Source organism: Synchiropus splendidus, chromosome 11 (genome assembly GCF_027744825.2).
Source record: "Synchiropus splendidus isolate RoL2022-P1 chromosome 11, RoL_Sspl_1.0, whole genome shotgun sequence".
Classification (NCBI taxonomy): domain Eukaryota; kingdom Metazoa; phylum Chordata; class Actinopteri; order Syngnathiformes; family Callionymidae; genus Synchiropus; species Synchiropus splendidus.
The window spans coordinates 18,650,111-18,670,619 of NC_071344.1; the positions used below are offsets into that span (position 1 = coordinate 18,650,111).

Consider the following 20,509-nt stretch of genomic DNA (forward strand, 5'->3'; position numbering starts at 1 on the left):
TGGGGAGACCTCTGGGGTGTAGTGCCGGGGACCATTGGTCCACCAAATCCACCTTCCTTTCCATTACGTTTTGAGCTCACAGATGTGTTCCATGCTATCGATGCTAAAAATGTTTTGAGGTCATCAAGTGTTTTTTATTTCCTGCACTTCAGAGTGAGATTTGAATTTATTTGGAACCGAACTGTTGCAGTAATATGAAACTGCGGTGGGAGCTTGTCCTGACAGCACGCCGTGTCAGCTCGTCTCAGCCGCCAGACTTTCATTCTCTCTCCCTCTGTGTGTAGTTCTTAATCGCACCTGTGTGCTTTTTTTCTTCTTGTTTTCCCAACAGCATTGTCACAAATCCTTCACCTTCACCCACCTCTAGTCAAACCCTCACCATTCATCTTGACCCTTGTCTTCTGTCTTCCATACCACCTGAGTCTGACTGGCCTCGACAGAAGTTTCACTTGGATTAGATGAATTTGAAAATCTCTCTCTGTCGCACTCTCTCTCTCTCCCTCTTTCCCGCTCTCTCATCTGGTCAACATGTCAGACTGAGTCTCTCCACATAAGATCATCCACACATTTGTTCTTTTAAAACGAAGGGTTTGCACAAACCGAAGGTGACAGTAACTTGAAACTAGAATTAGTTTTAATCTCTAGCGTTCATGTGCAAAGTTTGAGTCTGTCACTTGTTAAACTGAACATTCTGAGCACATGTGTGAGCTCAATCAGAATCAGAGTCAGTAGCTACTGACATCACGAAGGAGTCTCTGGTATTAACAACACATTTGAAATTTTAAATGTGTTTAAAAAATAAGATGTAGAATTAAAATAAAAGTGACCAACTTAACAATCAGAGCATGTAGTGACACTGACCCGTCATGTTAGTCAAGAGTTTTAACCTCACTGGTCGTCTTCCTCTCCGTCTTCTGCTTCATGCTTGCATGTTCCCCATCTCTCCTCTCCACATCGGAGGCTGGCCTTGAGTTGAGAGCTTGTGCGGGCGAGAACTCTTGTTGTGATGGTACTGCTGCTTTAACATTCTATCCAAAACAAAATCTGATCTTCCGTATTTTCCAGTCTATAAGTCGCACTTTTTTTCAAAGTTTCACAGGTCTTGCAACCTTGCTGTATCTCGTAGTCCAAGAACTACAATATACAGTTTGAAGAGGGAGAGGTGGAAGAGTTTTCACTAGATCAAGTCTTGTCCCCTTCTGGGAACGTTTGGACACACCTAAAGCAGACAACAGAGAATACTATGGTATTCAAAACTGGCGCCAACAAAATTGAAGTTGATTGGGAAAAGCCCAGATAATAATTATCGCATCAATATCGGGACAATTGTGCCAAAAAAAAAGACTTAAATACAAATAGATGGGAAATTCTGTTGGGGATTTTTTTGTAATAATATCAAAGTCAAGTATGAATTGGCTGTCCTGTGTTTCTGTATCGATGGGCCCCTCATAAGGCCCTCTTATTCTGGGCTGTGAATCTGAACTTAAATGTTGGACATGTGTACCTTGTTCATATGTTCTGTTGGGGTGACCAAGTGCATAGACTGATTGAAGTTATGAAACGTGTTTGGATCATGAACTCGCCTCGACGTTTCCCGTCCACGTCGTGGCTGCTGCCGTTTGTCGGTTGATTTGCCGCCCAGGCCGAAGAACTTGTAGAAACAAACTTGCATTAAAATTCAGACGCGTGTTGTCACCACTTCACCACCTCTTTTGTTAGCTACAAATTTCCAACTGATACCATCACCCGGGCCGCTGCCAAGAGCGTTACTCTGCATGCTTCTGCCCAGACGTCTTGGAAGTGTCAGTATATCTTTCCCAAAGACGGAGCATTCTTTTCCATGAATCCGAGGCTCAGATTATGCAACCTCATCCTACGCCGTTCTTTAAACTGCCTTCAGGGAATGTTAACACTTCTGTCAGACTGACTGTATCGCACCAGCAGCAACGCCTCTACCTGCATTTTTATAATTCCACTTTTGATAGCTAACCGCAAAGATGGCAGCCGCGTGGAGGATTGTATTGGTGCGCGTTAAGCCTGGGTTGCAGCCTGACTCAGAGGTGTGTTTTTATTGCTACAACACACTGAGAAATGCATCAAATCATCGAAATCGTTGGCTCGTGTTCCCTCCAAGGCATCAAATTGAGGACAATATTTTTCTGGTGGAAAGAAATGTAAGGTCATGTCTCTGCAGGCATGTACATTTCCGCCCTCTTTTTTTTTTTTCTTTCTTTCTCATGACCCAAAGGGATGTGTGATTTTTGAACACATCTGTGCGTCAAGTTTGGAAAGAAAAAAAGCTCCACAACAACAGCTGTGGTTAACGTGCACTAATAGTGTGTAATAATATTCTGGGTCTGGACATGTGGACGGTAATGTAACTGCTGGAAATTGTTTGTCATGATGATGAGGATGGGAGGAAGCCGAGCTTTTGTCCAGTTTGGACGTGAGGCTTAAAGATGTGTTTGCTCAGAGTCTTCTTGACTGCAGGGCCTAGTTTGCACTTTGGCGGCTCCAAGTGGAAGAAAAACTGGACAGCAAACACCTCTGGACCTGATGGTCGGTTTTACCCTCTGAACTCTATCTTCTGTATTGTACCTTAAGTGACAATGAAGCTGAAGCAGGTACAGTGGAGGAGAGTACAACACGACTACTGAAACAAAATCCTTTCTCAACGTCCTTCCTGGAAGAACCCTGCTAGTTGATGTTCTAGCAGGGTTCTATGTTGATGTTGGGTGAAGAAAGAGCTGAGCCAAAAGCCCTTGTTTTGCCAGTGCTGTCTGTGGTAATGAGCCATGATGGTGACAAACAAGATGCAGGCAGATGAGATGACTTCCATCCACAGTGTGTCGGTTGTGTCGACGGTTTGGTTGCTCTGGGATGCTGAGACAACAGAAGCCATTTGAAGTGGCATCTAGTCAGGACGAATGCCTCCTTGATGAGGTTTTCCAGATGTGGGTGGAGGGTCCAGGCGTGGATCGAGGACACGCCAGAAAGATGATGTTTCTTTTCAGTCTGCACAACAGCCACTAAGGAGGACATTACTGGGGAGAGGGAAGATGGCTGCTACTCTGAATTCTGACTCAACAGTGATTGACTCGGGCGACTGTTGAGGACCATCTCTGAACAACTGTGACTGAACAGTTCACACAGTGACTTTGAATATGTAGCTATGTAAGGGGAACAGACGGTCTTCCCTCCCTGTGATTCTTCAGCTGCCTTTAAAGAGATGAAGACAGCAAGTTTGTAGACCAGTAACACAGCGTGTTGACAGCATCGTTCTATAATAGTAAGTGATGTAATACCTCATTAAATCACTAACTGCCTTTTGTGTTTTGTCTGAGGCAAGCTTCACACCTACGAGAAGCACCGGGACCCCCAACATTACTGCCGAGCTTTGAGTGAGCAGCTTTTTTTCCTTTTGGGGTTTTTTTTTTAGGGAAGTTCATTTTTTCGTTTTTCATGCCCTCCAAACATCTGCAACAGACAATGACTTCAGTCCATTGATCTCTGGAAACAAAGACTTTCAAATCTGTCAGACTGAGGCTTTTCAGCGACGAACACTCAGGTAGTTTGTACTTAACTTGTCAGGCGCACACTGCTGAGTGTGGTCTCCCCCGCCTCACCCCCTCTCATCCCTCCCACAGTGATTGTTTTGACCTTTGCTCTGAGGAAACATCAGAGCTTCAAGTGACAGGTTGGCACATCACCTGCATCCCAGCAGATAGACCACAAAAATATCAAGGAGATCTTCTCAAGCATCCAGGGGAGAGGGCTTCAAACAGAACAATACTGTCGCCCCCAGGGGAGGAAAGTGATCACGCTGGTATGTTTATATTAGACAGAAAGGAAGCTGTCATTGTCATCGCCGTGAGTTTACTTGTGTCTTAATAATTCCTCTGTGTGCAATTGTCTCAGGTGACGTGCTTGTGTCAACATTTGCCCGCACAGTCGGCTCGCTTGCTGGATGCCTGAACCCCCCCTGTGATGCCGATACCTATCGGAGCTATTTTTAACTGGCGGTGGGGTGAAGTGTGCGGAGGTTCCTGGAGGTTCGGGGAAACAGACGTTTGAAGGACGTGATTGTGCAAATGAGAGGAAGAGGTGGAGGAGTTCATCATCCGTCTTCCTGTAAGCGAACATCGGCCCTGTAAAACACAGTCGGTACAGCAATAGGACATGCGGTTATTAATACAGAGGAGGGAGGTGCGCTCGCCTCGACAAGCGCCGACACGCAGACGCATTACCTCCTCGACTGCTATGGCAAAGATGTAAGCTGCATTCCTCTGCCCAGAACTTGTCTCGAATGTGGAGCAGATATTTCTTCACTCCCAGCTGAGGTTTCCAGGCGTAGCGCTCCAACTTTAGACCTTTTCAGACGTCCCAAATCACTGCAACCTTAAGTCACCTGGTCACTTTTGACCATGGTGACGTGAAGAAGCTTTCTCTGCTCCTTCAAGAGGTGTGTCCCTCACACCAAGCCAAGAGGGCATGCTCTTCATCTCTGGGTCCATGTACACAACCAGATTCTCTCTCTGTTTTTCCACTTTAATTTTTTTACTTTATTTCACGTCTTTTCTGTATTTGACTTCTTCTTCTTCTTCTTCTTCTTTTAAGTCCTTCCTCAAGCAGATTTTTTGTTTTCATAAATAGATTCCTTTTTAGAAGTCATTAGTTTCTTTTAGCAACCATTCTGAGCTGTCCGCTAAGTTTGTTCCAGAAAAATGTGTCAGTCATTTTGAAAGAGGTCCCAGTTGGCAGTAGAACCTGTGACCAGTAAATAATGATGGCAGATGTCGGCAGAACGGACTGGCGAAGAACAAAAGCTCAATGGTGACACAGTCAAGTCTCCGAGAGGAAGAGGATGGTGATGACCGTGGTGGATCAGACAATCCTGCTCTGAAGTTATTTGTATTTTCACAGCAGACTCAGTTGATGCTAATGTGCGACCAGATGATAATTCTAGCTTCAACTTGTGGAGACCTTTAAACCCTGGTTGAATTAGCCACCGAGTCACTCGCTCCCATCCTGAGAGAACATCCATCTGCCTTCCGCTCAGCGGCCCGACATCAGCAGCCCTGGGCCACACTTTCACCACATCTTCCTCAGACATGCCTCACTCAAGCGCTGCAACAAGGTAATTTGTCAGACTTCAAACAGCCGATAGCTGTAATGACTTCAGCCCCCCGAGCTCCAAAAGGGCCGCCGCACACTTGACGTGCAGTCTCGCCGTTCCACGCTGCTTTTAGACTCCTGTCTTCAGTTACAGAGTCAGGATCTACCAGGGAGAGAATAAATCATTTCAGGGAAGTCTGTATGATCTTCTGTTCTTCTCATCAGCCTCTGTCTGCCCCCTCCCCAAATATTGTCCCTAGATCACAGTGGCTGGCAATGATGGCGTCCATCTACAATCCCAGTCCAACTAGAACATGCAACGCTGCAGGATTTTAAACTGCATTGGAAGAAGGAGTCTTTTAGGACTGTCTATTAAATGTCTAAAACGAAGATGATATGTAGAGTCACAGGCATGTAGCAATGCAAAAGCAACAATGAAAAAGGATTTTACAAGAGAAAACGTGGTTGAGAATGGGATGTGAATACCATGGCAGAAATGTGACAGTTGTGCTGGTTGGAAATGTGGAGGTGGTTCAGCATGGTCCGGTTGTTGGGCAGCCTTCTCTTCCTACCTCTGTCTGATGACACACTCTTCGATGAACCATGCTGCGGAATCTCACCAGTCACCCATCGGTCTTGATTTACTACTGTAGTAATGTTGGTGCAACACATACTTGGGCTCGACGGGAACGGACTGGGCAAGAGCCCAAACATCCCTATCAAAGCGGGAGGGTGTGGACGCGCGAGATACCAGCCTGCCTTCACTTTGTACATAGTACATCTGGAGCGGGTCGCAGCTGGCCCCTCCCTCAATAACATCTGTGAAGTCAGACAGGTAGTTAGTGGATTTGGTCACGGATGGATTTTCTTTCTCTCCTCTGAGTTTCTCCTTTTATTTCGGGCCGACAAAGCCCGAGGCTTGTGTTTCACTGATTACAGAGTCATTTGAACAGCGGTGTGTGTATTGTCAGAACAAAGGGGGCCGGCGGCTTCTGCCGAGGTGCGAGACTGAGGGGGGATGAGTGGAAGTGCAGGTTCAGGCTAGCTGGGCACATGTTCAGCGACACTGTGGACGCAGCTGCAGATCTAACTGCTCTTCATCTGAAGTTACGATGTTGTCTGATCCACTGTTAGTCAGTAACCACCAGCTGACTGGGAGCCGTGGTTCCTGGGTGACCCAACTTCTTATCAGGGAGAACCAGGCACAAGCAAACCCATTTCAGCTGCTCCTAACTGGTTCTGACTTGATGTATGAGGACGAGTCCACATGGACTCCACCTCCGCCGCCCCCTGTCGGATACCAGCTCTGCGGTTCAGACCAACAAATGGTCTTCTGTTGTGAGATGTCCACGACTGTTCCATCAAATCCGTATTACCATTAAACGAGTCATGTCATGTGGAAAAAGAGGATTCTCAACCCTCATCCCCGACATGAATAACACTCTCTTTTTAAAAAGAATTCAACTCTACATTTCATTTATGAGACAAAAAAGCTAATGTTGGAGCAGAAGTAGAAAAAAAAGCTGGTCATTATATTGTGAAAGGAAAACTCACATAATACAAGTTGAGCAATGACAAAACAAATATCCTTAACTTCATAATGATGCTGACAGTTGTGTATACGTGTGTGTATGAATACGTTAAATACAGAGAGGAAATCATTCTAAATGGTCATCACACAGTAGTTCATAAACAAATGAAAAAATTGAAATTGCAATTCAAATGAAAAAGTACTTTATATGTAACAAACACTTCATATCTTGCGTCTACACTTCATATCTCACTTCTCATTTATATATATATATATATATGAGAAATGAGATATGAAGTGAAATATGGTTTTTTTTAATGGACCACAGAAAGAGAATCACCATCAAATATGTGAGATATTGTAATCAGAGAGAAGCATGTTTTCCTGATCTGTTCTTGGTCGATCCGTGTGGATGCTCCTGGTTCCACACCAACTCCTCCATGCCCACAACACTCATGCTGATCTCAATCTGGCAGAGAAGTGGAGCGTCCTCCGTCCTGCACCTGAGTCGGAGCAGGCCAACGTGAGCGTGACAGCTTCCTCTCAGAACACTCACTCCGTTCCTCTCACCTCCGACATGCAGGCAGCCACCTACAATCAAAGTCCTCGTCAAATTAGGAGGGTGAGTCGGGGTCACGCGCTTGGTGGGCTTCTGTGGCGTCACCTTTCCAAACCTGTTTCCCAACCCACGTTTCATTTGCTCGGCAGGTCTCAGGCCTTTAATGAGGCTCGTAAAGCTCCATCCGTCAGCGGGAGCGAAGACGCCGGCCAGTCAGAGGCCAGCGGTCAGGCTTTCTTGTTTGTCTGTGGTCAGTCCTGACAAACATCAAGAGCAAATCCCAAAGTAGGATCAAAGAAGGTATTTTTTCTCTTCTACGGCTGATGTTGTAGTTTGTTTTTTGTGGCTCAGTTTCAATCTGTTTTATTTTATAATATCTTAGAATTCATTTAGTTTTGTTTCTTTTTTTACCTACTTTTGTCTGACTCTAATTTGTTTTACTTTAATTTCTATCCTTTTCTGCGGTTACTTCTAGTTTATATATATATATATATATAAAGGGTGGGATTCGATTAAAAAAATATTCTAATTCATCAGATTAATTAATCTCAATTAATCCCAGTTTAATTGTATAAGAATATTTGGTAAATTTCTGAATCAAATGATGGACCCATGCATACATTTAAACAACAAAATATTGTTTATTTTGCATCGGTTTGACAATAGCACAGTAAATCTACATTCAAGTTTTTAGATAATCTTATTTTAACTAAAGTTCTTTTATTGTTGGAAAAGAATTTCAATTTTATAAGAATTTCAAATACATTCAGAGTAGTGGAAATCCTGGCCATTGTGGAGCGAAAAACATGTTGTTTGCTTGTGTTCAGGGATTCCTCCATGTTTGTTGTCATTGTTATCGTCCTAGCTGCCACGTGTCTTGTGCATCAGTGTGATCCGTGGACCAGGAACTCCTGCACTTACAAAGGTTCTGGAGAGCAAACTGTTCAATAAAATAAAATTAAAATAAAATGATTAAATGTGATTAAAATATTTTAATGTGTTTTTTTGTTGTAATTAACTAGTTAAAGTCCCACCACTAATACATACATATTTGTTTTTTGTTTTGTTTTTTTCTGACTTTTCCTGTAAGTTTCAATCGTTTTTGCGTTGACAGATGAATTCCCGTTTTTTTTCTGGTGGTTTTTTTTTCTTATTGACCCTCATTGATTATTTGGTCCTCAGATGTTGTTGTTGAAGTATCGTTTATTCCTCTGTCATCACTTTAACTTCCTTGCTGACTGTCCTGACCCTGTGTCATGTGACCTTCCGTCACGACCCCCGAGGCTGTGGCGCGAGGCGGCGCTGCCCCTCCTCACAGTAGCTGACAGCATCGATCACGTCCGCCATGCCGCTCGCACTTGTGGAGTGACGCTTTAATTTTCGCCTTTCACACCCCCTGTGACCCACCACCTCCCCACCCACCACCCACATTCTGTTAAAATAGATCCTTAATGACTCCAAGCTAACACGATGTGACGGGGGACAAACGGCGCCCCCCTTCAGGTGAGACTTGAAAGCACGGCGAGGAAGGTGCGCCACCTCTGTTTCCTCTCTCCGCCACCCGCCGCCGCGTCAGGGTGTCGCGACCTGTTACAAGCTGTCGGACCCCGGTAGCCCGTGGAGGAGCCTGGCCCGTGGTGAGGGGGGTCATGGGTCTGCTAATGGGGTGAGGCTGATTTCAGGGAGATCAGAGGCCTTCAGGTCTTCACACGCTCTTGGTGGTGGCGGGGGGGTCTGGGTGGCTCAGTGCTTGCCCTCTTTTTACTGCCCCCCCCAAAGTCAATATGTCGGTGTCAGAGATGAAAGTGCAAAGTGGGGGGGTCCTCACTCTAATGTTCTACACCGGGCTTCTTTTGTCGGCTCTTAAATGGCCACCGGACCTCTTTGAACCTGGGAGTGCCCCCCTTCCTCGCCTCCCCTCCACCGCCCTTCGTTCCCACCGCCGCCGCAGAGAGACACGCATAGCTGCACCACGTTCACACTCCTGAAAGGAGGGACCCCGAAAGAACATCGTTCATCAGTTCAGAATGGGTGTAGCACGGTTGCTTGGCGACAGTTTGGGGGGGGGTGCGGAGGAGGAGGGGGCTGCAGGTAAGCTAAGACCTGTCACTTGTTTTCTTTGCTCCTTCGCTCTTCAGCTAATCTCTGAGGGGAAACCTTATCCTCTCTCCCAAGTGCCCCCCACCTCACCTGCCTCCCCCTCAGCCTCACCTGCCCCTCCCTCACTCATACGGCCTCCTGTTCTGATCGACCTGCTGTCAGCCATGTCGGCGGCGAATCTCACCGCTGTAACCATGTTACCTCTGTGCAGAGGTTGGGAAACAGCTGTGAAAAGTAAAAGTCAACCTTGTCTAGCGGTGACTTTGTGGGACTTTTGAATATCTGACAAATTATTGTACATGAACAGTTCCTCTGTTCAAGGTAGTTTTCGGTGCAGTAAAAGCATTTTACCCAAAGCTCATCTTCAGACATACAGTGAGGCCCAGCTTCCTGCAGCAGCCGCCATTTGCTTTTCCTCAGACTATGAGTCTTCATTGTTCTGACAAGCTCAAATATTGTATTTCTAATTTTGACCCCTGTTTTTTTTTCTTTGTTTTTCACTCTTTTTCACTTTTTAATTGCGCTTTCCAAAGAGCAACTCTCTAGTGCTCTTTTTTTAATAGAACGCATTTTAAACCTGGTATTCAAACCTTTTATTTTAAATCAGACTGAAGCTATAGAAGAAGTGTTATTCGATTTGACTTTTTTCATTTGCTCATGTTTGCTTTATTTATTTTCAGAATGATATAAAAAGGTGTTTCTGCTGTTTTGCAGTGAAACTCTGCTGGTGTGGACACCGCCTCTTCACACCTGCACTTCATTTACATGAGGTAAAGTTTTTGAAGCAGGTCGGAGCAAGAATGCAGCGCTGTCTGACACTCCGAGCTCTGAATACGCGAGTGAAGGAGTTTCTGTCACTGCTCAATCTTCAAACTAAACAGCAAAATATTATCAACAGTTTATACATATTTGAAGGTGTATAAATTGCCTCTTTTTTAGTATTCATATATTATTTTTTGCCTATATATGTATATTATATATTATCATATATATTATATTTTTATATATTACATGTTTTTGCCATCTAAAATAGGATTTGCCAAACACACTGTTTTGAAGGCTAAAACAATATATATGTAAATGTTAAATTGAATACAATACTTTAATCTTTAAAAATATAAGCCAATTAAAAAAAATAGAAATAATAATTTTTAATCATGAAAGCATATGTTGTTTTGTATTGTTTATTTCACCATGAAAATATATTTTATTAAATAATTAATTACGTTTTAATATGAAAAATTACGTTATATTAATTTTAGCAGTTCAGAATGAAAATAATATCTGACCAAAGTTTGAATATAAATTTGTACGTAAATTTGTCTAAAAATAAGATTTGTGAATGTCTCAATAGTACAATAAAAATGTGATGTCGTATGAAGATAATTACTATCTTCTACGATATTAATGGTGGTGAAATAAATTGCTTTTATTAATAGAACGCCTTTTTAAAAGGAAATAACGGAAAACATTGGTTATAACACACACACAAAAAAATCTCGAAAATAAATGAAAGAACTTCGCTTCTGTGCAGAATAAAAGCAGAAGCAAAGTTCCTGTGGCGAGCAGCACCAGAACACGCCCCCGTCCGAACAGATGAATCACTTAAAAAGAAGAAGAGGGGGGGGAAAAGGAATTTAAAAAAAGTGTGTAATGTGTGCCGAGATCCAGCAGCGCTGGTTCGGGTGATCGCTCCTGACGAGGAGAAAAAAAAGGTCCTGAGATCATCCTATCAGGTGCAAACCGCCGGCATGTTTCCTCCCACCGACAACAAAAAAGCCTCTCGGTGCCCCAAACCTGCAGCTCAGACGCACACACGCTCTGACAGCCGCCGCTGCTGCACCATCACCGGACCCGCGCTTCCGACGAAGGAGCCACTCGCTCTCACACGCGCTTCCCTCACCCTCCGCCTGGGATGACAAGGTGCGCGGCGCAGGTCGGGACGGACCTCAGGACCCTCTGAATAGAAACTGGATTTGGGCTGAGCGGAACCGGATCGCTGGTTTGGAGGATTTCTGTAAGCGCCTTTTCGACCCGGGGATACTCGCGCAGGAGCCCCCCTCATGTTGCAGCCCGTGTCCGGTCATCCAGTCTCCCGCCGGGATTCGAGCTCGTTACCTCCGGGAGTCAGTGCGTAAGAGACGCGCGGCGCAGCCGGAGAGAGCGACACCAGGAGGGGGGCGCCTCCGCCGAAGACCCTCCACCCCTCCGAGTGCGCGGAAGCAGGTGGAATTAGTTCACGATGTCTCTGCTGCCGTCCAGGTGCATCTACCTGTAAGTGGCGTCACATTCTTGTCGGTAGAAGTCGCCAGAAGTGACTTTAATTCTTGTGATTCTCCCTCCTCTCCCTCCTCCCCCATCCCTCTCTCTCTCCTCTCAGGTGTTTACATTTGCTGCTTCTCTATTTTCAGCTACAGGTACGTTCACGTCACTTTTATTCCGCCATTTTAAGGCCGTTTCTCGGCGTCACAGCGCTGATTTGCGTTGAGTTCAAGAACAAAAAAAAATGGAACCAAAATTCCCTGAAATTGACTTATAGTCCATTTGATAGATATTTTGTTCGTTCTACGTTGTATATTCTTTATTATTAATGTGTAGGGAGCAGTTCATATCCATCGCTCGAAAATGTAGCATTTTAAATCAGTGCAGAAAATGTTTTTTATAACGAGTCAAAATAATTTAAAATGTTTATCTGAATGATGTTCAATTTCATTTATTATAATTTAACTGTGAGTTGGAAACCGTCACAATCCACGTATTTCAAAACTACTGCGAAAAAATAAAACTGTCACTCCTCTAAAAATATTATATTAAATCGGACAGTTGCATATTTAAGTAAATGTTTCAAACATTAAAATTAGATTATAGTCAGATTATTCTCAGTTTTATTTTCAAAAAATGCTAAAATTGCTGCAGATTTATTCAACTCACTTCTACATGTCTTTGCATTGTAATTGTGTGAGGAGTCATGAAAAAATGCCATTAATGCCAGAAATACATGTCATGCTGCTGCATAATATAGTTTATTCAACAATGTTCATCCAAGCGTGAGATGTTTTTATCAAGGTTATTCATGGTAATTCATTTGATCAATTTTGTCTTAAAAAATCGAATTATTTCGTGTTATTAAATTGACATGCAGACATGTTTTGATAAAAAAAATGTATTACATTTGAAGCAGATTCAGATTGATGAAATGCACAAACAACTCTTTATTTGTTTTGGTTATTTATTTCTATGACTTGTGGGACCAAACCAGAGCATCAAGCAAAGTGTTCCATTGAGTGATTGGCCAGCGTTAGCTTAAGGCGGGAGAATGGTTTGAATGTGATTTCAGCTGTTGGACTCGGATCATCTTCCAGGCTTCTATTTTGAAGGCGATTGTTTCCCAGTTGAAGTAGCTGCTTGGCCCTTTCACAGCAGATAAACGTCCAGTGGCCCGGGGCGGCGGCGGCGTCATTAGCGCGCAGATGTGCTGCTCTGTGTGGATTTTACGAGCCTGACTTTGAAGAGTAATGACGAGCAGGCGCGCGCCGAGTCACCGCCACCGCCGCACGACTCCTCGCTGCTCCCGCATCGGATCGGTTTATGGCCACGTTTGATCTCCTCCCTCTCAAGGAGGAGGATGTAAACATCAACCTTAGCGGACGACTGGCCTCTGGACAGAGTGTGTCTCATACCGTTTCAGACAAGGCCTCACTAGAGAGCACAGCTGCTTCGCTTTGGCCTGGTTGCTGTTGTGTCGGTTCACCTTCGGATAGCTGCACTCATGTTCCCTCGCTGTGAGTGACTCGTCCGAGTTGCTCTGGTGTTGACGTTTCTCTATTGACTCTCACTATGACAAGTTTGTGTTGTGTCAACAGTGTTGCTTATGTTGTGTTGTGTATTCAGCTCATCCCCATGTTGCCACAGCGGCCATTGCTGTGTTGCTCTGCTAATGCTGTGTTCTTCCGATGTCAGGCCTGTGTCGACTCTCTTTGTTGCAGGTTTCACAATGTTGGTTGCTCTGTTTCCTTTGTGTTGTGTTGCTGTTCCTTGTCTGCATGTTGTTTGTGTTGCTCTGAGGTCACTCAGACATTGCTGTGAGTTTGACCTACTTCTGCTGCATCCATGTTGCTGTCTCGTTGGTGCAGTGTTTCACGTGCAACACTGCACTAATTTGTTGCTGATGACGCAGAGGTTGCTCTGGTGTGTGAGTCCATGTTGTCTGTCGCATACGTTTCTTTCTCTCAGCTCCTGCGATCCAGCTATGTGTTGTTGCTGGATTTCTCTGTGTGTTGTCTGCTTTCGTTGCTGAGTTGATCAACAACCAGATCTTTATGAGATTGTGCTTGTGTTGACCTGAACGTGCAACTTGACGGAGGTTTGTCTGGAGAGCAATGCAATGTGGTGCGTTTGTGGAGCAGTGTGTGTCTGAAACAGAGGTTTCAGTCGTGGCCATGTTTGTTTGGAGATGTCAGGTATTTTTCCTGGGCGGCCCGTCGGGTCACGTCCCGTCTCTCTGGTTCCGGTTCACCTGAAGTGTGTTTGACAAGCTGTTTGTCTGGAGCTGCTTCCTTCACCGCTTGTGTCGGAGTGAGACCAAACCTCTTTCAAAATACATTAACAAAACGGATCCTCCTTTCAACTTCTCGTTCTTTCTTCTGCAACCTTAGTTATGTTTGGACTCAGAACTTAGTCACCCAAACTAAGCTACTCCACTCAAAATGTCACATTGTCTTTCATTTATTTGGCTTGTGATAACTGTGTAAATAAGTGAGTGAGGGAAGCAGGGAGACATCTTCAGTCAGGAGGTGCTGAGGAAAGAGCTGAGCCAGAAGACAAAGCTCTCAACTGGAAGATGTGGGTTTCTCCCCTCACCTGTGGTCACCAGCTCTGGATGGAGTGACCCTCAGAACAAGAGCTTCTCTGTCTGGGTTCTCTGAGAGAGAGAAGCTCAGTCATCCAGAAGAGTCCCGGAGGAGAACGTCTCTTCTCCAGGAGACGTCTCTGGTTGACCACCTTGGTCAAGACCTGGGGGAGGTGCTGGGGGAGAGTCTGGATCTCTTAGCTGCTGCTGCATGAGAGCCCATCCAGACTGTGTTAAATTGTAGCAAGGCTGGCATGAGCCTCAGGGGGTTCTATTGAGGGACTGACTCTCTGACTGAGGAGGTCGCAACACGATGTTAGTCCCGTCAAAGGTGTTTGAGTGGAAAAGTCTAAACCTGCTTTTGAGTCGTGAGAGAACACGAGTCAGGCCAAAGGAAAGGACATCCCTCCATCTCCACACCAGCCTCTTGGTGTCAGTGAAGCTACCACAGTGATGGGTATCAAAGATGAATCCGCTGAGTCAGCAGGTCCTCGGAGTGGCACCATTCTGCGCCGTGGAATTCGGTTCGTCTTTTATTTCCACGCAGTTGAGGGAGACTCCACTCTGACTGTGGGAACCTGTGGTGAGCGGCCATGACCGCCTCAACACTTGTCTCCACCTGACCTGTCTCCGGTCGTCATCACGTCACGGTTAACTGCTGAGTCGTGACTCGTCCTCTCGGCCTGTAATGAGTCTGTAATCAGCTGCCATAAACAGCTGTGCGGCTGCGGAAGATTCCTGCGCCGGATGACACGCTCGTTTCCCCACTCCTGGTCTTTACATGAGGTCGGAGGTGACTCGTAAATGTCAGACAGGTGAGCGGCAAGGCCCAGTGATACATGCCTGTCGTCTTCCGACACGCTGGATCGGCGCCACCTGCAGGCAGATCCTGAAAGTATTCCTCGTACACCTGAAATAAATGAACTGTAGTGGTGTTATGTTGCAGTCCACTGGCTTTGATGCTGACGTTCCATCTCTGAGACGAAGTGAACTTGAATCTTTGAAGTGTTACAGTCGACGATATCGTCCGCCCGAAGGAAACCCCACCCTGTGGAGAAGTCTGTCACGCTGTGTCCAACCCTTTAAAGAGAGAATAGAAAAATGTATCACTTTGGTTTTAAAATACATAATAAATAAACAGAAACAAAGTTTACAGTGATTTACAAAAAAAACAATCACTCAGTGAAAAACATACAATTTGGGGGGAACATTGCGAACAAGTTTTCTGTCGCCAAAAAAAAGGCATTCACCAACACCCCTCCAATAAAATTGGAATTCAAAGCAGGATTTGAAACATAATCATTTTAATGAGGGAACACCTCAAATTGATCCACAGTTTGAAAAGGAAAACAGAAAAACCAACCTGTCTTAGAGCAAATGTTTCTTTTCTCCAACAATGATGTAAACAAAAATATCTGAGCTGCGGGAGAAAACACATCACGTCTGAAGATTTGGATCGATGTGTCTGATATTCCTGATAGTGTCCTGCTCAGCAACGCTCATCCAAGGTCGACCTTGAATCCAGAATCCTACACCAGATCTATGAAACCCGAAATGTGTCTCACTGCAGTGATGTTGAGGCTGAATTCTCCTCCACTCTCCTCTGGAGGAATTTAGAAAGGTTTTCTTGCCGAACCTCCGGAGAGCGAGAGCTGAGCAGTGGGACTCTGTGTTGGCAGGAATCACAGCAGAGTCCTCCGGATTTCCGGATCTACATCGAGAACCACACCAGGAACCCGGACGACGTGAGCAGGAAGCAGGTCCGGACCTACCAGCTGTACAGCCGCACCACCGGCAGGCACGTCCAAATCCTGGGGAAGAAGGTCAACGCCAACGGAGATGATGGGGGCAAGTATGGTATGGGAGAACTCCTGCGCTTCTCACCCGACACCGTAGCTAGTCACACTCGACCTGGGTCAGGACTCACGTGTCTCTGCGTCAGATCGGCTCTCGGACAAGAGAAACGCCTCGTGAATCTAGTTCCTCTAGAGTAGCAGCATCTGGGAGAGGCTCGGAGCAGAGAGTCCAAGAGTTTGTTTTTTAATGTATCTTTTTATAAACTATATAACATCTGTGTCTCTTTATTTTATAACTCAGGATATTTTAAATGACAAATATGAAAGGGGCAAAATACATACCTTTATTTCTAGAACAAACTGCCTGCAAAAGAAAAGAAAAGGAGTTTAGCCGAGAAAAAATATGTGAATCTCAGCAACAGAGGAAACACAAGACCAATAAATACAGGAAGAAATGATTCAAACACAAAAAAATAAAATCAGTATTAATAAAAAAAAATCAACATAAATTTCCCCAAAAAATGTGCTGACTCATGCACATGGGGGACAATAGGGGTGAAAAAAATTAGTGGCAAACATTATTGATAGATATTCTTTTCTGAAAATTTAGAACATAAAAACTCTATGATCATAATGATCAGAATTGAATTGAAAGTATTGAAAAAGGGAACACAGACATGAAGGGATGCGAGCACGTGTGAATCGGGGCCCCGGACGGACCTGAGCGGCTCCCGTGCAACTCTCGCAGATAAAAACAGTCATTCTGGCTTCCACTGGTCAGTGAGACGCTTTGATGCGAGCGCAGACATCGTGAGTCAGTGGCTGAAATTGTAGGTCTTCCCGCTTCCTCGCGGCCTGACACAGCTTGAGCCGTCCGACAGCGCCAGCTCCTCCCACGCCGACTGTGGGATTCATGTTGATGTGGGGCGTCCGGGTCAGAGGGAAATCGCGGCTCTTACCAGACGTGAATTGACGTGTTTGATAAAAATAGCCATATTTGATAGTGAGAAATGAAATGCAAATGGGAGAGTGTAAAGAGCCCTGAATTTTTAGGTGATATAATAAAGTAATGTTCCGGACACGAGATCAATCTCTGGACCCTCTGAGGGCCACAGACCTGCTCCGGCCGGGCCCTCGGCGGCCCTCCAGCCACGCGCTGCTGAGACAAACAAAAGGTTTGCCGGTCCAGGGTTTCTTCTCGACCGGTACTTGAGATGGGGGCGGGATCCGAGGGTCTTCTGCCCCGGAGCCCTGTCCCTCCTCCCCCCCGGCTCCCTTGAGTGGCTCTGAATGGCTCTGTGTGTTAAACAAATGGATCCTCTTCACTTCTTGACTGAGTGAGCACGGACTAAAGGGAACCTGAAACTCGAACCCGAGGTGCTCAGAAGGGCCGCTCAAACGTTGGCGGCTCGGTCGGTCAAAGGGGACCTCTCGGGGGGGTTCAGGTGTTCGGATCACCGCTGTGTCAGGTTAAAGTGGCGTGGAGCTGTTTCAGCGGAGGCGTAGCATTGTGTTTTGTGAGTGCTGATGTCAAGCCAGAATCTTTCACACCGATGATGTCATAGCCTCACTGATGATGTCACAGTTCCTGAGGCAGTGCAAACACTTTTTTAAATGTCACATCCTCTCTCTGAGTCCCACAGCGTGATTTTGCCTGTCTAGTAACTCGAGTGACTCGAATCATCCGGACTCACAAACCCGTGTGAAACTCTTGAGTCTGCCAGTCAGAGACAGTTGTGTTGAACGCTGACCGAGGCTCTTCTTGTTCCAGCTCTTCTCGTGGTGGAGACAGAAACCTTCGGGAGCCACATCCGGATCAAGGGGAAGGAGAGTGAGCACTACATCTGCATGAACGAGAAGGGCAAGATTGTGGGGCGGGTGAGTCCAACAAGCCCTCTTTCATTGGTTACGTAACCCGGCTCCAACACCCGATCGCTCAATTACGTGGCTCAGATGACGGTCGCTCCCCAGGAATGTCGCCACCAGGAACCCGCTCGCTGCAGGTGGCCACGACATCACTGTAGAACTGGCTTGAGCCCCACTGACCCCGAAATATTGCTGCAGAACCAGAGCTGCTGGAACCTATTGAAAGTCTTTTTACTTCATTTCATTTGTAGTTCATACTAGAGTCTTGCTTCTTCTAGTTGGGACCAAACTAAATGTCTGGAATTGAAATTGTATTTGGTTTTTGCTTATTTCTGCAGGTTTTTTTTCTTTCTTCCCAGAATCATGCTATTTTAAAAACGTTGAATTTTAGATGTGAATATTGTTTTTTGTCCATATTTTCCAGTCATTTCCCTATATACAGTATTTGAGGCAACTCTATCTTCCCTCTCCTCTGAACATCCCTCTTTCCTCCCTCAGTCTCTATACTATACTTCATCCAAGGATAAATGAATGAACTCTTTAAACATCTCGGTTCCCAGACCAACTCACTCATCAGTTCGTTTTGTTTCTGCCACAGACGGATGGGAGGAAACAGGAGTGCGTCTTCGTGGAAGAGTTCCTGGAGAACAACTACACGGCTCTGGTCTCGGCCAAATACAAGGGCTGGTACTTGGGCTTCAACCGCAAGGGGCGGCCCAAGAAGGGCTCGCGGACCACGCAGCGGCAGCAGGAGGTCCACTTCATGAAGCGCGACCCGAGGGGCTGGATATTCTCGGACTTCCGCTTCACCCCGGTCACCATGCGGACTCGAAGGGCTCGGCGATTAAAACCCAACCGGAAGAGGAACTAACCGGCGGCGGCGGACGCTTCCGACACGAACAAAAGAGATGTTTTATTTTTCTACTTCGCCGAGCCCCAACGGCGCTCGGAGTGATGTCATGGTTATTTATACTGGATAAACTGACGCGTGCTCTCCTGCGCTGACACACTTGTAAAAGCCAGCGAGGAGAGATTCATTGGAATATACCTGTCGCTTGTGTTTGCGTTGCCCCGGACGACCAGGACCCCATACTTTCCACTGGACCCGGACCCCGTGGAGACGGTGGCGGCAGGTGACGCAGCGGGATAACTGTGTAGCTTTGAGTGCAATATTTTTACAGTTCTCTCTCCTCCTCTTCCTTTTTTCCATCCGTCTCTCAACCGTAGCGGGATGGAATGTGCTCCGAGTACTTCCTTGACAACTTCCACGCTGCCTGGGATTCAGCGGGAACAAGCTGCGACTGGTCCGACACCAGCGCCGGTCCTGTCCAAACACTTTTTAAAAAAACACAACACAAACAAAAATGTGATTAATAATTCCAGCGCGTCTTCCAGCCTCACCTGGACGGCCGATCCTGTTCCTGGCTTCCACACCTCCTGTTGTCGGCCCGTGAGCCCGGCGCTCCCCATTACAGAGGTGCTGGGCTCGACTGTCGGCTAAACTGGGACTGAGTGTCTCCGAGTGAAGCTCAGACTGGAGAGTGATGAGGCTGGAATGAGTCGTGACTCTCTGGTTCAAGGTTCCGCTCAGCAACAGACTTCCTCCTGCCCACGTGTCTGCCCAGTCATGACACTCTCAGTCACCGAGTCAGGAGAGCTGCTCACACTCACATGACCAATCTATCCAGAGATGAGAAAGAAAGACAAGTGTGTGAATTCCAGAGTGTGTCTGGCACCACATGCTTGGTGGAGAGTTCGGGGACTCAGTCTGTCGTCCACTCCAGAGTAGAGCAATGAATGTTTTGACGTGTAATAGACAGGTTCCCTGCCGTCTATACTGCGACGATCAGATGTTTAGAAAAGTGTGGCTCCGTTGAGTTGCTCGCAGCTGGTTCACAACCTGAGCGTCACATGACCCTATCGCTATCGCACAAACTCCACCACAGAGAGGAGTCAACAGTAAACTTGGTGACTTGACTCGCGATGACTCCTAATGTCTTGATTTGGCGTGTCAAACTGAAGACTTGTATGTGTCGACCTGTCGGGGAAAACATCGTAAAAACATGTCGACAACCAAAGAAGGAAAACTGATGACTTAAAATGTGTAGAAACTCGGCGAGAGAGAGAAAAGTCGAGGCAAAACGGTGACGTCGTGGTGTTCAAGTCGTCGGCTGGAGAACCCTTCACTACACTCGTGACCCGTGTCCCCAGACTCCACGGGTCCTCGCTCTGACGCGGGCTTCTGGTTGCAGCTCGGCCCCAGACTCGGGACTCAAGACTTGGAGGGGTGGAGACTCTCAACTGTGTGGTATCGACTGGCTTCTGGCGCTGCTGTTGGTTACTAACGACACAACACATGTACGATCTCTTTCAAGCAACATAATTATTATTGAGATATTTATTTCCTTCCTGTGTAAATAAAATGTGACGAGTTTATCTGGCCTCTGTTAATAAAATGAGGAGTATATTTTAAACCTGTGGAGTGGTCTGTCTGTGGCACAAGACCAGGCTCACGAGGGTTCACTCACGAGTCACTGCTGCCTTCCGCTTTCATTCACAGTCGGCTGTTGACGAAACCCAAAACCATGAATACTTTATCATGAATGTCGCACACAAACTGGAGTGTTTCTTAGCGTCAACCGCTCGTGCAGCAAGCCAGCATGCTAGCTAACACTAACAGTCACAGAGTGACG

At 46.0% G+C, this 20,509-nt stretch overlaps 1 protein-coding gene and 1 long non-coding RNA gene across 2 annotated transcripts; both read left to right on the forward strand.

The window, feature by feature from the left end:
* Positions 1-3,426: 3,426 nt before the first annotated feature.
* Positions 3,427-6,075, forward strand: LOC128767002 (uncharacterized). The gene is made up of 3 exons (XR_008416067.1): positions 3,427-3,568; positions 3,648-3,826; positions 3,919-6,075. It is a non-coding gene; the product is annotated as an uncharacterized LOC128767002 (long non-coding RNA).
* A 5,045-nt stretch (positions 6,076-11,120) lies between these two features.
* fgf24 (fibroblast growth factor 24) lies at positions 11,121-20,246 on the forward strand. The gene is made up of 5 exons (XM_053878656.1): positions 11,121-11,579; positions 11,686-11,722; positions 15,834-16,011; positions 17,722-17,828; positions 18,415-20,246. The coding sequence occupies exons 1-5, from the start codon at positions 11,548-11,550 to the stop codon at positions 18,685-18,687; spliced, it is 627 nt and encodes a 208-aa protein (XP_053734631.1). The 5' UTR covers positions 11,121-11,547; the 3' UTR covers positions 18,688-20,246.
* Positions 20,247-20,509: the final 263 nt, after the last annotated feature.